At 33.4% G+C, this 14396-nt stretch overlaps 2 protein-coding genes across 2 annotated transcripts; both read left to right on the plus strand.

The window, feature by feature from the left end:
- Positions 1-3060: 3060 nt before the first annotated feature.
- LOC148621551 (sodium/glucose cotransporter 4-like) lies at positions 3061-8316 on the plus strand. Its single transcript, XM_088574081.1, has 7 exons — positions 3061-3156; positions 3822-3881; positions 5513-5617; positions 6043-6148; positions 6369-6449; positions 6931-7178; positions 8149-8316. Exons 1-7 carry the CDS (start codon positions 3103-3105, stop codon positions 8314-8316), a joined length of 822 nt encoding a protein of 273 aa, XP_088430207.1. The 5' UTR covers positions 3061-3102.
- A 2626-nt stretch (positions 8317-10942) lies between these two features.
- On the plus strand, positions 10943-12867 carry LOC148621552 (sodium/glucose cotransporter 4-like). Its single transcript, XM_088576059.1, has 3 exons — positions 10943-11142; positions 11574-11730; positions 12506-12867. Exons 1-3 carry the CDS (start codon positions 10975-10977, stop codon positions 12715-12717), a joined length of 537 nt encoding a protein of 178 aa, XP_088432185.1. The 5' UTR covers positions 10943-10974; the 3' UTR covers positions 12718-12867.
- The last annotated feature ends 1529 nt before the right edge of the window (positions 12868-14396 follow it).

Consider the following 14396-nt stretch of genomic DNA (forward strand, 5'->3'; position numbering starts at 1 on the left):
AACACGTCTGTTCTACGTATGTTTCTTGCTTGTATGAGAACGGGAAGTTGAGATGAAATGATAGGTTAGCATTGAACATTACCCAGTTTCCGATTCAGGCACAGGGTATTCATTGCCAGTTGTTTAATCTGGTTCCTAATCTGGTTCCCTGGTCAACACCATAAGCTACCCAAAGATATCGCTATAACGTACCTCTTTAAAAAACAAATCATACACCTGTCTATGTGTGTTTTATTTTGCTTGTATGAGAAGTTTACATTAAAAGATGAAATGATCGATTAGCATTGAATTTATGTAATATTACCCAATTCCCATTCAAACACAGGGGCTCGTTACAATTGACTATATATAGGTCATATATATTTTCAGGACCCCGATATCTATATATAGCCATTGTCAGTTGTTCAATCTGGTTCCGAGTAATTGAAATAATTCGGGTCACCAGTGTTACGAAAGAGTAATCTTATCAAGAGAACCAAGATTTTATCGCAAGTCACCCGATTTTTAGCATATCGCATTCGTGCCATTTCGGATGTTGAGATGTCGAGAATATATGACGATTAGCGACTTTATATACTTCAGTCTTTGATTACATTTCCCATGCAGTTTTAGTTGCATATCGTTCATGTTGAAAGGCATTGCATTTTTCCTATTCTCTATTGTCATTATTTGGTTACAATTAGATTGCCGTCATTATGCATTTTTAATCATTGTTGGTATGGAAAATGACCTCTATAATGTTGTCATAGCTTAACGTCTAATCCCATTCCCTGTTCTTGTGAGCAAATAAATATGTTTGAAGTAAACTAATTGTTTTGTATAAGACGGCACATATTACAAAATATACATATTAAAAATGTATCAACAAGTTTAATATAATAAATTTTGGAACTTGTGGTCTTGTGATTAAATTTAAATGTAAAAAAACACTGAAACCTGTCTAAACTGAACATCGGATAACCAGGAAACCGTTCTTAACTCTATACACTACTTAACGTCCCTTTATATAAATGCAAATTTATTTTGAACCTTGGTAAACCTAACACCTGTCTAAGCCAAACTAATATTAAAGTTAAAAATAGTTCAGTTGTAGACAGGTTTCACTGTGTAAAATATACTTCTAGTATGTACTTCTAGTATGCGCTAATTGCTTAGTAACCGCAGCAGAGTAAGGATACTATGTACGAAAACTAATGGATTCTTTAAACTGGGCAGATATTTTGACTATAATTCTGTATTTTGTGCTATGTTTAAGCGTTGGACTATGGGTAAGTTACATTTAAGTAATTTAGAATTATTTATCTTTTAATTTGCGAAAAAAATCATCTCAGTCTTTAGTCTGAGAGGTTGAAACTGATTAACCTCAATTTTAGTTGAGTGCAGAGAAGTTAAGATAAAACGCTGCATTTCTTGAGTTTTAAGCTGAAATGTAAAAACTTTTAAAAGTAACCACTGATACAAGTCAGTTACGAAATTGTATCAACATGTATCAACGTAATTAGAACTATACGTGAAATTCAAATGTTATCATTGCATTTACTTTGTCGAACCTTTTAAATATTTTTATTATATATTTATTGTAAAAATTCATATGTTTTTCGTGTCATTTTGTTCCAATTTGAATTTGTCATTTGTGCAATACATATACTAAGTATGCATTGTTTTTACAATCACTTGACATAGATACGAATTCTTTTTGATAGCTCTACATTTAATGAACCTTCTGTTATTTTTAACTCTATACATATTTTCATCATTATAACCAAATGTACGACCCGATCGACATTCATATATATAGGTAGTTAAATTAGCATATGTATATAATGTTTTTGTGATTAAAAGGTTTTTTTCTTTCGTAATACATTGTTGTTAACTTTGGAAGTATAATAATTAATTGAAGTACAAACGTTGAAAGTAGAATAACAAAATGAAGTAAAATCTGGTGTTTCAAAATGTTGAGTGATGGCATTTATTTCTTTCATTTTCTTTGTTGAGTTTATCTGTTTTCCCGGTATATATATATTTTTTTCAATTTACCTGATGAATGTCCTTAAGAATAAGAAGTTAAATGGTGAAGAAAATGTCTATAATTTCGTAACATTTCTCTTAGTTATCTCAGGCTGATCATCGGATGATACCATTTATTTAAATCTATCCCCGAGCATAATTATTGATTTCATGCATTCTAAATTGACGACCGATAAAGAGTGCACATCGCCTTTGTAAAGACCTATATATTCCGTTTTTTGCACTTTTTTTGTGGGGGGGGGGGTTGCTTACCCTAACCTAGCCTGTCATTCACGTTGTTTGTTAAATTCGACTTGTTATTTCCTACTCTGTTTTTCTCCCGTTTTCTGTGAAACGCTTTACCGGGTTTCTTAACTAGTATCTTCCATGTGACGTTCAAACTTAGAACATAGTTTTAACTTTGCCTATCCTTGTTTTTACTTTTACGACCTTGTCTTAAAAAATTTGATTCTGACTTTTTTTTTACAAGACATCTTGCAAGACAAACACAGGAAATGTGAAAGGGTACTTTTTGGCGGGAAGAAACATGATATGGCTCCCAGTAAGTACACAATTAGAATTAAATTGCATGAAAAGAAAAATCGAAACAAATATATTTTATTTTTGAACAAAATAAAGAGATATAGAAGTGTTAGCTGTTTGCCATTTTGGTTTGGAGAATTTGTATTTGAAGAACTGGCATTTTTACCACAAGCAATTCGTCTAAGCTTATAAATTACTTAGTAATTTTGGTGACATAAGTGACAGATGACTGTTACAGCAAACGATGATATTGTGAAATTTACTAAAATAGTACTTTAAAAGTACGTTAATGCGTGGATACCAATTTTCGTGGATTAGAAAAGAAACAAAAGTTCGTGGATTTTTGAATTTGTTGTTTTGAATTTTTCGGTACAAATATCATTAGAAATCTCCTTCATTGTGATTGAAACCAAATTTCGGTGTTTGAACTGCCCGCAAAAACCATGAAAATTGGTATCCCACGAAAAACAGTACTTTCACAGCATTTGTTACGTATTGTAGGTAGGAGCATCCGTCTTTGCAACAAATGTAGGAAGCCATTTCTTTATCGGTATGGCAGGATCAGCGGCTGCTAACGGAATAGGAGTCGTTGCTTATGAGTGGCATGTAAGTATGATGCAAGAAAACAAACACAAGAACAACACATATAATATACTAGGGATAGAAATGAGTAATCGGGTGATCGAGAGTTTTTCATTGTGTAATTGACACAAAAATGGAAGAGAGATACACATGCTTAGTGTCATAAAATTAACATTTATAGTCATTAAGTTTGAGTAATTCGTATGTCTTCCTTTGCCAAGTCGATCCATTATATTTTAAATCGGTGTATAAATTGTATGCATTTACAAAAAGCCCAACCATCAATATTTTCAACAGCCTTTTAATTTACATCAGTAGTAAATTTCTTTTCTTTTGCCATCCCTATTTATAAACATGCTACTGTTTCGATGTTTCCATTTCTTTATATGACAGTTCCCAACTGACTCTTAAACCTACAGAACGGCCATCTACTATAAATCGTTGTTGGGGTATATGCTACTTCTGGAATTTTTTCGACCATATCTGCTTTTTCTGACTTTTTTTTAAAAAGAAAGTTGTTAAGTGTTACATGCATTTATTGCCTTTGACTTTTACATGTATACATTGTCTTTGATATTGAATATTATACAGTACAAAACTAACAGTTTCCAAAATGTAGTACTAACCGTCTGTAAATGTTTTGTCCTTTATTACAAAATATTATCTGGTGTCATCTTGCATTTTTTTAGGCTGTGTTTATTTTTATATTATTGGGATGGGTGTTTATTCCTGTGTATGCTGCTTCTGGAGTAAGTATAAATTGACATTTTTGTGTACTAGTAATATAATTTTATCTATTTCGAACATCGTTGTATTATAAATATTCATTAGCTCAATACTGATAAACCTAAACATCTTGGAAAGTTTGCATTCTTTGCATACTTCATATACACATCTTTTTTTTTGTTCTCAAAATGAAATTATTTATGCTCCCATATTTTATGTTGCTACAAGTTTGAAGTCATTACTACAGAAGTTTTATGGTCGCCATCATGAACTCGTGGATCGTTATGGTGTATCTATCTGCACCATGAAAACTGATTTATTCAACGGGTCATAGTTTTCATTTCCTCGTTTGTCTACCCCGGACTTGACTTTTTATGAGCAACTCGGGGGGTGTTTCTAGAAAAGCAGAGGACGCTTACCCTACCGGTGCACCTGGTCCATGCTCCCAATTTTTAGTGGAATCCGAGTTGCTCATTTGCTTTTGTTACTTTGTATGTATGATTTTAGTTACTTTATGTTCTTTGTTGTGTATGTCTGTTTTCCATGTCTGTTCTTTGTCCCTGGATTGCATTCTTTTGATTACTGCTACAACCTTGGTTCCCTTAATTACTCTTTGGCAGTTTTATAGTAAAAAAATACATTTCTCAAAATATGTGTTACTTGGACATCTTGCGGGGGTCCTCCCAATCTTGGTTTTATGGGCAACACATTTTAATTGAAATAAAGTGGTTCCCTTGATTACTTTTGTACATTGCGTACATGTCCTTGACCCAGAAATGCAAAGAAAAATCAAGAAATTTTCTTTTTATGCGATATTCTCGTTAATTCATGAATTGATAATTAGGAAGACAACAATCTGACTATGAACATGAAATGATGAAATAAAAAAAAGGGATGGAACACAATGATAATAGGGTCGAAAAATTTTGATTGCCAATAGAAAAAGGGAGGGATGGGTAAGGTCGGGCAATTCAGCCTCCTGTGGCGGAGCGCAAAAGTTCCTACTCCTATCGAATAACACAGCAGGGTTCTTTAACGTGCCAGGAACGTGACATCTTTTACAACACGGTGCACCACTATGGTTTGCGGTCAGGTTTTCCGTATTATAGCCTGACAACCCCAGCATGTAACATGTCGGGGGTACCCCATTCCACCACCTGGGGCACACATCCCAGTTGCTCTGTGGGCAGAGGCCTAGCCCCGGCCCCGGCTAGGTTTCTGAACACTATTTAGTCGCCTTTTAAGACAAGCTTAGCGCTGCTGCAGGCCTATTCTTTTGACAACCGGACCTGCACGGGGCGCATAGTGTTGGGACAAAAACCTCAAGTGAACGTTCCCACATAAGCATATTTACGTATCTTTCAGTTGGAAAGAAGATGTATTTGAGAATTATGAATTATATACAACCGTTTCAGATGTGTTCCGTCCATTATTCATGAGAATAATGACAATTTTATATTTAAATATGTGCGTCCTATATTTTGATTTTGGAAGAACCTTAAATTTCCAGTTTACAGTACAACCTTTCTCCATAGGTTAGAAGAAAGTGAAAAAAAGTACAGTCTTTTTTAAAATCTAATTTGTTATGCACTCACCAGGTTATTTGCATTTAAGAGTGGCATCTCCTTATTTCGATCATATCATTATGTACCAGGTATATACAATGCCGGAGTATTTGAAAGCACGTTTCGGCGGTAGGCGGCTTAGAGTTATGATGACCATTATTGCAATATTCAAAGCAGTGATAAAGGATGCTTCGGTAGGTTTTATATACAATCCACTTGTTACATTACATTTTGTGGTCACTGGTGTCATTGAAAGATAAATACCTCATTCTAAAAAATATGTATTGCCGAGTGTGTTGTTGCCGCGTTTTATAGGTAAAGTTCAAAGTTACGAGTACAATTGGAGTATTCAGATTTACAAATCCTTATATTTTCATGCTACCAGTTTAAGAAGGATTCTCATTATAAGATATCATTCTCCTGCACAGAGGGTCTATTCGTTAGCGGAGTGATATATTATGAATCAAGAAGCGGTTTTAAAGGACTGCAGAGGAGGTTTATAAAATGCCTCACGTTTAATGGAAGTTCAACCTATATTAACTACAAAACACGTCTTATTTTTCTTTGTCATTGAGGTATTGCAAATGATTTAGTCATCAAACGTTTTGTATTTTATCAGATTGCTATGTACACTGGTGCAATATTCATAGAACAGAGTGTAGGATGGGATCTGTATTCCTCTATAACAACGGTGATAATAATAACAGCTCTATATACTATTGTAGGTACGAGCATGTGTGTTAGACATAGAAAATATTTCAGAAATTTTAGTGCACAACTAATTTGAACTTGACGTTTTGATTCCGATACACGTTAAATAATGTGAATGTTAATGGAAGAAAAATTGCGCGTTCTTAGTGTTCTCTTCATCGTAAATTGCTTACGTAAATCTTTGATCTGTATGGAAAGTCGTCATGCTTTTATGCATATTTTTTCATGATTTAGGTGGTCTAACTGCTGTTTTATGGGCTGATACGATGCAAACGTTCATCATGCTAGCAGGATCGATTTATATGACGATAACTGGTAATATAAGTGTAGGAAAAAAAGAATATTGTTATGCATTATAATCATCAATGGTCTAGATGAAAAATGAATGAAAATAATACAATGTCCATTGAACCAGGGAAGTAAAGCGTATTGGTATATAACCTGCTATTCATTGCATGGGCTTTAAGTAATACGAACCGAATTTTTCGTTTTTTTTAAAGCTTTGTTTTTGCATTCTTTTAATTTACAAAAAAAAGAAGAAGAAAAAAAAAACACAAAAAAAAAAAAAAACACCGTAACTTCCATACTGAGTTTTTATCATGTAATTTTTAACTTCAGCTTGACATAACATTGCCGAATGTAACCAGAAATATCAATAATGTTACGCATCTCAGCTCAATGATTTCCTTGCTAATGACGGATCGACGAAATATTGGCTGATTCACAATACCAGAGCCAAACAACTAGGATCTCAGACTAATACGAGGTTAATATCAAAATTTTCTTTCGTTTTCAGCCTTTTCAAAAATAGGTGGATATGAAGCATTGCAGGAGAAGTATATGGCTGCAGTGCCCAATATTACGACATGTGGTAACATAACAGCTGGTTATCCAAGGGAGGATTCATTCCATATATTCAGGGATCCAGTCAATAGCGACATTCCCTGGCCAGGAATTATTCTCGGCATCACACCTATGGCTATTTTTGCTTGGTGCAATGACCAGGTGTACATCGTTGTTTTATTCTTAATGGTGTTCTGTAGTGTAATGCATATTGTATATATGAAAACTCATTTGGGTCAAATAAAGCGCGAGTAAATATAACAATTTTTGGCCACGAATACGTATGTCATAGTCACGAATAAACGAATTAATAAATCGTAAATATTAAATGTTTGTGATGAAACGATACTATTATTTGAAATGGTGGTGGATATAAAAGCAGACAACACTTTACCATGATTGAAAATGTATTGTGATCAAAGATACAAAACACAAACTAAAAAACAGAAGAGAAGTTATTGGCATATGATATCGTATATAAAACGTATAAAAACTTTTTAAAAAACCTTGTACTCCTATACGAATTTTAAAACACAATATGAATAGAAAATGTACAAGTTTTATATATTGTAAATTTCGATATGATGTACGCGTGTTTCAAGGAGTAACATCTCATAAGCAGCATTAAAATCAAATATGTAGGAAGACCATAATCACAATATTAATTGTATACAAGAAGTACTCAAAACCAGATGTATCGAAAGAGGAAGCCAAATCCATCACCGAGAGATTCTACATTATGCAATGCAAGGAATGAAGCCCCAGTGTTTAACGTATTTATACGTATTATTATTTTTTTTACCAGTTTTATATATTGTAAATTTCAACACATTGTACACGTGTTTCAAGGAGAAACTTTGATATTTATAGTTTACTGTCTAATGAAAGACAGGATGCAAAATGCAACAGATTGGTTTATTATTTGTGTCATTGTTATTTATCATCCTGTTCCACACATTTATGCATTTTAGGACAGTCGTTTTTATCAAAACACCGTCGAAGTTTTTATAGTAATCAAGTCCTTGTTTACATGCAAATATCAAATTGCTTTTTGTTAAAATCTTTAACATTTCAAAAATAAATTTGACGAAAACAACAATTATGAACATGTATTTTATATCATATATTATTTATAATATATTTTATATAATTTATAAAAATAATATTGTAGGTTTCAGTTCAACGTCTTCTGGCAGCTAAAACCCACTCCCACGTAAAGGGAGGGTTGATATTCGCAGGTTACCTGAAGATTCTACCATTTGTTATCGTTATACTCCCTGGAATGATCAGTAGGGTCTTGTTCCCAGGTATTGCACCAACACTGTTTTATTCGTTTTGATACATACGTTAATTTAGGTTAATCGAAATATTTTCGGAAGATTTGATCGAAAACGGTCATGGTTTAGAATAGAACGTGTTATATTGCTTGTATTACTCTATTCGTTTTGTATGGAATAACAATGCTTTTATCTTGAGGAACGTTGTACTTAAAAGTAATAATTCATGATATGAATAACTCAATATATATTGTGGTATATTTAAAAAAAAAAACACTATAGCATGACATTATTAAAGCAGTGTCTGTTGTTGATCAAAAATGAAAATAAGGAAATGAAAACATTATTCTTGAATTACAGACGAGGTAGCATGTGTGAATCCAGATATATGTCAGAGAGTCTGTGATGATCTTAATGGCTGCAGCAATATAGCATATCCCTTATTAGTTTTAAGAATTCTTCCGACTGGTACGTATTCTGAATAATCACATACTGATACTGTATATCAATTATTGACGAAGCAAATCGATCATACCAATAATAAATGTTTTCTTCAATTACTTGTTTGCCAAAACTATTTGATACTCATAAATAGAGGTAAATGTATTCATAAGATACAGAAAATACTTTAAGCGACAGCCTAACATTTACGTGATATGCTTAGTAATTAAAGGTGTCTCACCAAGCTACATCAGAGCTCTTCGTTAGAGATTCTTACGCTTTCATAAAAAAGTGTTACAAGCCATTAAAACGTACATCAAAACACTCAACGTACACACAGAATTTTCCAGCTTTTGAAAGAATGCGATGGGTTTTGTATGGTATAACTTATAAATTATATGATATATTAATTATTTAGTGACGTGACGTAAATTATGTATCTAACACTGCCAATGAAACACACCAGGAAATCTCTCATAGAAGCCATATTGTTTTAATACTTGCATGCAAGATTTCTCTTCGCCCCATTCATTGAAAATATCGTAATATGGCAATGTAATTTCAATATCAAGTATCAATCCGTGATTCGTTGTGTAATGAACTTATGTACACATGTATTGTCCTAACAAAATGGTTCAAAAGTCAATTGTTAAAAAATAACTGTATATATGAAAGTCCTGCCGTTTGGTAATATAATTCTCTATTTCTTATTTCAGGTGTGAGAGGACTTCTCCTTGCTGTCATGTTTTCTGCGTTAATGAGTACACTGACGTCAGTATTTAACAGTGCAAGTACACTTTTTACCATTGACCTATACGCGCGGATTCGTAGGTCGGCATCTGGGCGAGAGCTCATGATAATAAGCAGGTATAAATATTCAAACACTGAAACCCACTAACTTACTATTTCATGTAACACACTTTCCTTTTCACCCATATATTTTACACAAGTATTGCTAATCATTAATGCACATGAAGTGGAGTTGCTGTTAGATTTTGACTTTTTTTTTTAAAAGAAAGTGAGGATTAAATGTTGAGATTTCATTTATTTTTCTATTTTATGTATATTTAGAGAAATTCTTTGAAAATAGTTCTTTTAGTACTGACAACGGTGTCTTTGTAGAATCTTTATTGTGTGTCTAACTGGTGTTAGTATTGCATGGATTCCTATATTAAAAGCAGCTGAAGGAGGACAACTTTGGAACTATTTACAAGCTGTGTTGGCTTACCTTGTACCGCAGTGGTGCGTTATTTTCCTCCTTGGTATCCTTTGGACTCGGTGTACAGAACCGGTAAGTAAATGAAAATGCAATGGAATAGTCATGATTTGAAAGCCAAATAGGGGAACAAAAACAAAATTTTAGTAGCAGTCTATAAAAATCAGACAGGAGGTGATTCATGCATGTCACAAACCCACCAATTTCAAATTTATTTCTTGTCCAGAAACAGCTATAGACCACATAAGTAGTCTTAGTTTTTCATTTGAATGTTGCGCGTTTGCGATAAAATTTATATAGATTGTACATAAAATTTGCACTTTTGTAAGAGTTGCAATGGGAGGGTAAGAGTAGTTTTCTCGACAGAACAGATCTAAATACAGAAAAGACCATTGTCAAATAAATATATAGCATATGGAAACCAAAAAAGCATCATTTGTTCTGTGGGTTTTTTACAGCATGAATTACTTTACCATAGGCAGTGTCTGAATTTTATATGGACTGATACACTTAAATAGAACACACTGACAAATATCCTGCAAAAACCGAATAAAAAGTAATTGAGCATGTTGTGGTCTCTAAAAAAACATATAACAGACAAGATGCATCGATAGGGCAAATATCATATCCTGTACCCTCCCTGAGTTGCATGCTTAATATTTTAAATAATGAAGAATAAACAATAATAGACATGATAAATATATGGTAAAGAAATGTTTGGATAAATTGACGGAGATCGTAATTATAAAGGCAGTAGAACTTTTATTGGATTGAAACTTATCTTGAAGAATCATACAAAAACTTGTCAGTACGGTACGGAAAAGTTAATGGGTTAAATAATTGTAGAAGGTATGTGTTATTTACTTTTGTACTTCCTCTGATATTATTAGAAGTAAAATAAATTAAAAGCATACATTTCTTTGACATTACTGAAATTGAAAAACTTTGAAGAAATTCACAGACAGAAATAGCAAAAACTTAATTTAAAGTAGTTGCTAATTATAATTTTTCATAGGGTGCATTTTATGGATTACTCATTGGACTAGCAACAGGTCTCACACGAATGGTTCTTGATTTTACCAACCCAAAACCGTTGTGTGGAGAGGAAGAGAAACGTCCTTCAGTACTATATAAAGTTCATTTCCTGTATTTTGCTGTGATTGTTTCTATCGTAACACTTGTCGTTAGTGTCATTGTTAGTCTCTTCACCAAACCTCGTTCAAAAGAAAAGGTCAGTAATTTTACATATGTTGAATGGTCATGGGATAAACTATAAGTTTTTTTGGTGCCTTCTAATACACGAGGAAACACCGATTGTAATAATTTGTTGAGAGGATAAATATCGCCAAAGTGTGAATTGTGTTTGACGGTGTCCTCTGTGACTCGTGTCGGGAGCAGCATTATGCTTGCTAGACTTTTACCAGAATATTTTAATTTTCAATTTGACTGGTGCCGTTGAAAAGGAAGGCCATGTTCTGGTTCCTGGTTCTTTCTTGGAATTGGATCTGACGCTTTGGTGATTTTTTTGCCGATATTTGGTATCGATGGATAATACATTCACTATTCCCTGAATGAACAGTCAGTAACTGTTTTATAAACACTTACAATCAATTATTGTAGTGTTTGCTAATTACAATATCAAAGATTAAGTCTGAATTTCAGCTGAATAGAGTTACATGGTGGACAAGAAACAGTACAGAAGAACGGGTAGATAGCGACGATGACGAAGATTTAGAAAACAAATATTGTGATGATGGTAAAAAGGCGACAAATGTTCACACAGGAAGCAGTACTAATTCCATGAAACCGAACGTGTCAGGTAAATAAGAGTGACAACAGAATTACCGAACACCATTCCAATCCATAATAAATCTGGCAAAATAGATATTACACCACCGGGACAGTTGGTACCGCAATGGTCCTGACTTGGTACAAACATTTCAAACGAAATGGTGGGTTAAATGTAGATTTTACAAAGTTTTATATAAATTTTATGTGCCTTTTCTGATATATATATATATATATATAAATACAGCGAAAGCTATATTTTTATATAGCCTAGCTGGCCGAGTGGTCTAGGGCGCTGGACTTAGTGCAGGCGGTGTTGCCATAGATGTCACAGCGGTACGAGTTCGAGTCCCGCGAAGGGAACAACCAAAAATTTGCTTTTCACATTTCTAACATCGTCGTCATATTCTGAGACGTTGTATATATATAATGATAACTGAGAACTTACGTATTTATTAGCCGTACCATTGGCTTGCTTAGAGCAATTTAGGGGCATTCATAGAGGGATAAGACACATTTAGAGTTTAAAAAAATGAATAGATCGGGTCTTAATCAAAACCGAGGAATTGGTTTTAGATTTAGTTTGTAGTAGAGAATAAAATGTACATACCTTTATAGTAATGGGACAAATTCAGGATGAAAATAATGTACCCAATCTCCGCAATGAAATTTATATGGTTGCGATTAAAATAAAAAAAAACTATCAAACGTGTATAGTGTAGAGGATATTTCATTACAAAAACTAAAACAAGTAATTGATGGAAACTTTTAAATCACTTTATTTATAAAAAAATATTATTTTGAAGTTGTAGAATTGCATCCCGTCTTTAAGCGCCTACGTGAAATAGTGTGTTGTTACTCCAGCTTTCAAGTTTCATCTAAAACACCAGAAAAGGAAGAAGATGCGAGAAGGAAATATGTAGGAGAAAAAGATCCAGCATGGGTCAAACCATTTTTAGACATAAATGCCATTATTTTGGTTTCCGTAGTTACATTTTTGTTTGGGTTTTTCCGTTGACGACAAAGTTTGGAAACACTTCACCTGTTTACCGCTTTTTTTATTTTGAACTTACAAAAATACTATTTGTTGTATGCATTGTGTCAATATAGATTTTGCGAATTGTTTTGACTGCGATGACGTTCATAGATATGACCAAGTAGACAAAAAATCAACAATAATTTAAGCCTACAAAGGAGAATTTCAAAGCATCCAAAAAATTGTTCATTCTTTCGTGACTTAAGATTTTAATTTTGATTTAGACCTTAGCTAAGCATTTTATACATGTCATTATTAATGATGTGTTTATATTATGCTGAGATGCTTACAAGTAATGTCGTCGATACCAAAAAGTAACAAGGACCAGAAAATCTTACTGAACAAATAGTCGACATGTTTATATTTTAGGAATAAATCCATTCATTAATTTTTACATCTAAATGAAATAAAAATTCTTTATTTTAAGGAGTAATCAATGGAACCAAGATTCTAGCGGAAATCAAAAAATGTAATCCAGGGACAAAGAGCAGACATGGAAACAGACAAAAATATCAAAGAACATGCAATAACCAAAATAATACAAACTAAGTAACAATAGTTAATGAGCACCTCAGACCACACTAAAAATTGGGAAAATGGACCAGATGAACCGGTAGGGTAAGAGTTCTCCGCATTTGTAGGAACACCCCCCGAGTTGCTTATAAAAAGTCAAGTCCGGGATAGACGATAGAGGAAAGGGAAGCTATGAAACGCTGCACACATCAATTTTCATGGTGCAGATTGGTACACCGCAACGATCCAGAAGTTCACGATGACGACCTTCTTCCGTAGTGATGACTTCAATCTTGTAGCAACATAACCCTGTTCAAGAAGCCTTATTGCAAGAAATCCAGTGCCATTAAAAAAAGTATGTATAGTCATGGCAAGCTCTGGTATAATGTATGAGTTGAGATATGAAAACTCCATACGCAGGTGTTGAAGGGATGTTGCCACAGATGAAAGGAAATTTGACAATACGGAATGAAAAGTCATTGCGTTTGTCGTATAGTTTGGTCTATAGTTATCCTTTACCATCGATATTTAAGAGCAGGTCAAGATATCAGGCTGACCTTACTGCGCCTGTAGTATCCTATATCTCAAGTTCTTTTGTATATTTTTGAGTCGGGATTTTAACTGAATATGGGGAATAGAAATGTAAAGAGTTAAAAAATCGTAAGTTTTAATGTTATTGTATTCTGATAATATTCTTGAATTGAGAGTTTCCAGAAATTCTTTCGAATTTTTCAGGATCCACATTGAATTAATACCACTACAGGAGTAACAAGTGGCGTGGTAGGACTGGAGACCCTCTTTGACAGCTGTGAGTATAAAAGTTAAAAGTTTTGAAAGAGGGTTGGTGGTACATTTAGTAGATACAGCTGTGTAATATTTGTTTGTATGAATTCTTGTAGAGTTTTGAAATCCAGTACATAGATGGTAGCTCACGATAGTTAAGATAATCTTCAAAGTTTAAGAGCATTGCCAACTTGATCTGAGTAAAATGACGAAAGTTTGCCACTGTGATAGGAATTAAAATACATGAAGGCTTGATATAAAATAATACAGCATTAGCAATTTCCATAATTAACAATAGTTTTATGAGTTTCCATTTATAAATTTGAAATTGCATCTGCCAGGTGATGTATCATTTTGAAGCTCAA

Source organism: Perna viridis, chromosome 3 (assembly GCF_037379345.1).
Source record: "Perna viridis isolate PV_CMFRI_1.1 ecotype Kerala chromosome 3, ASM3737934v1, whole genome shotgun sequence".
In the NCBI taxonomy this organism is placed as follows: Eukaryota; Metazoa; Mollusca; class Bivalvia; order Mytilida; family Mytilidae; genus Perna; species Perna viridis.

Coding starts and splice junctions, on each gene's coding strand:
- LOC148621552 (XM_088576059.1), top strand. CDS start 10,975: ATGGTTCTTGATTTTACCAACCCAAAACCGTTGTGTGGAGAGGAAGAG. Junction 11,143..11,573: donor AACCTCGTTCAAAAGAAAAG/GTCAGTAATTTT, acceptor TCTGAATTTCAG/CTGAATAGAGTTACATGGTG. Junction 11,731..12,505: donor CATGAAACCGAACGTGTCAG/GTAAATAAGAGT, acceptor ATTATTTTGAAG/TTGTAGAATTGCATCCCGTC.
- LOC148621551 (XM_088574081.1), top strand. CDS start 3,103: ATGGCAGGATCAGCGGCTGCTAACGGAATAGGAGTCGTTGCTTATGAG. Junction 6,149..6,368: donor AGCTCTATATACTATTGTAG/GTACGAGCATGT, acceptor TTCATGATTTAG/GTGGTCTAACTGCTGTTTTA. Junction 6,450..6,930: donor GATTTATATGACGATAACTG/GTAATATAAGTG, acceptor TTTCGTTTTCAG/CCTTTTCAAAAATAGGTGGA.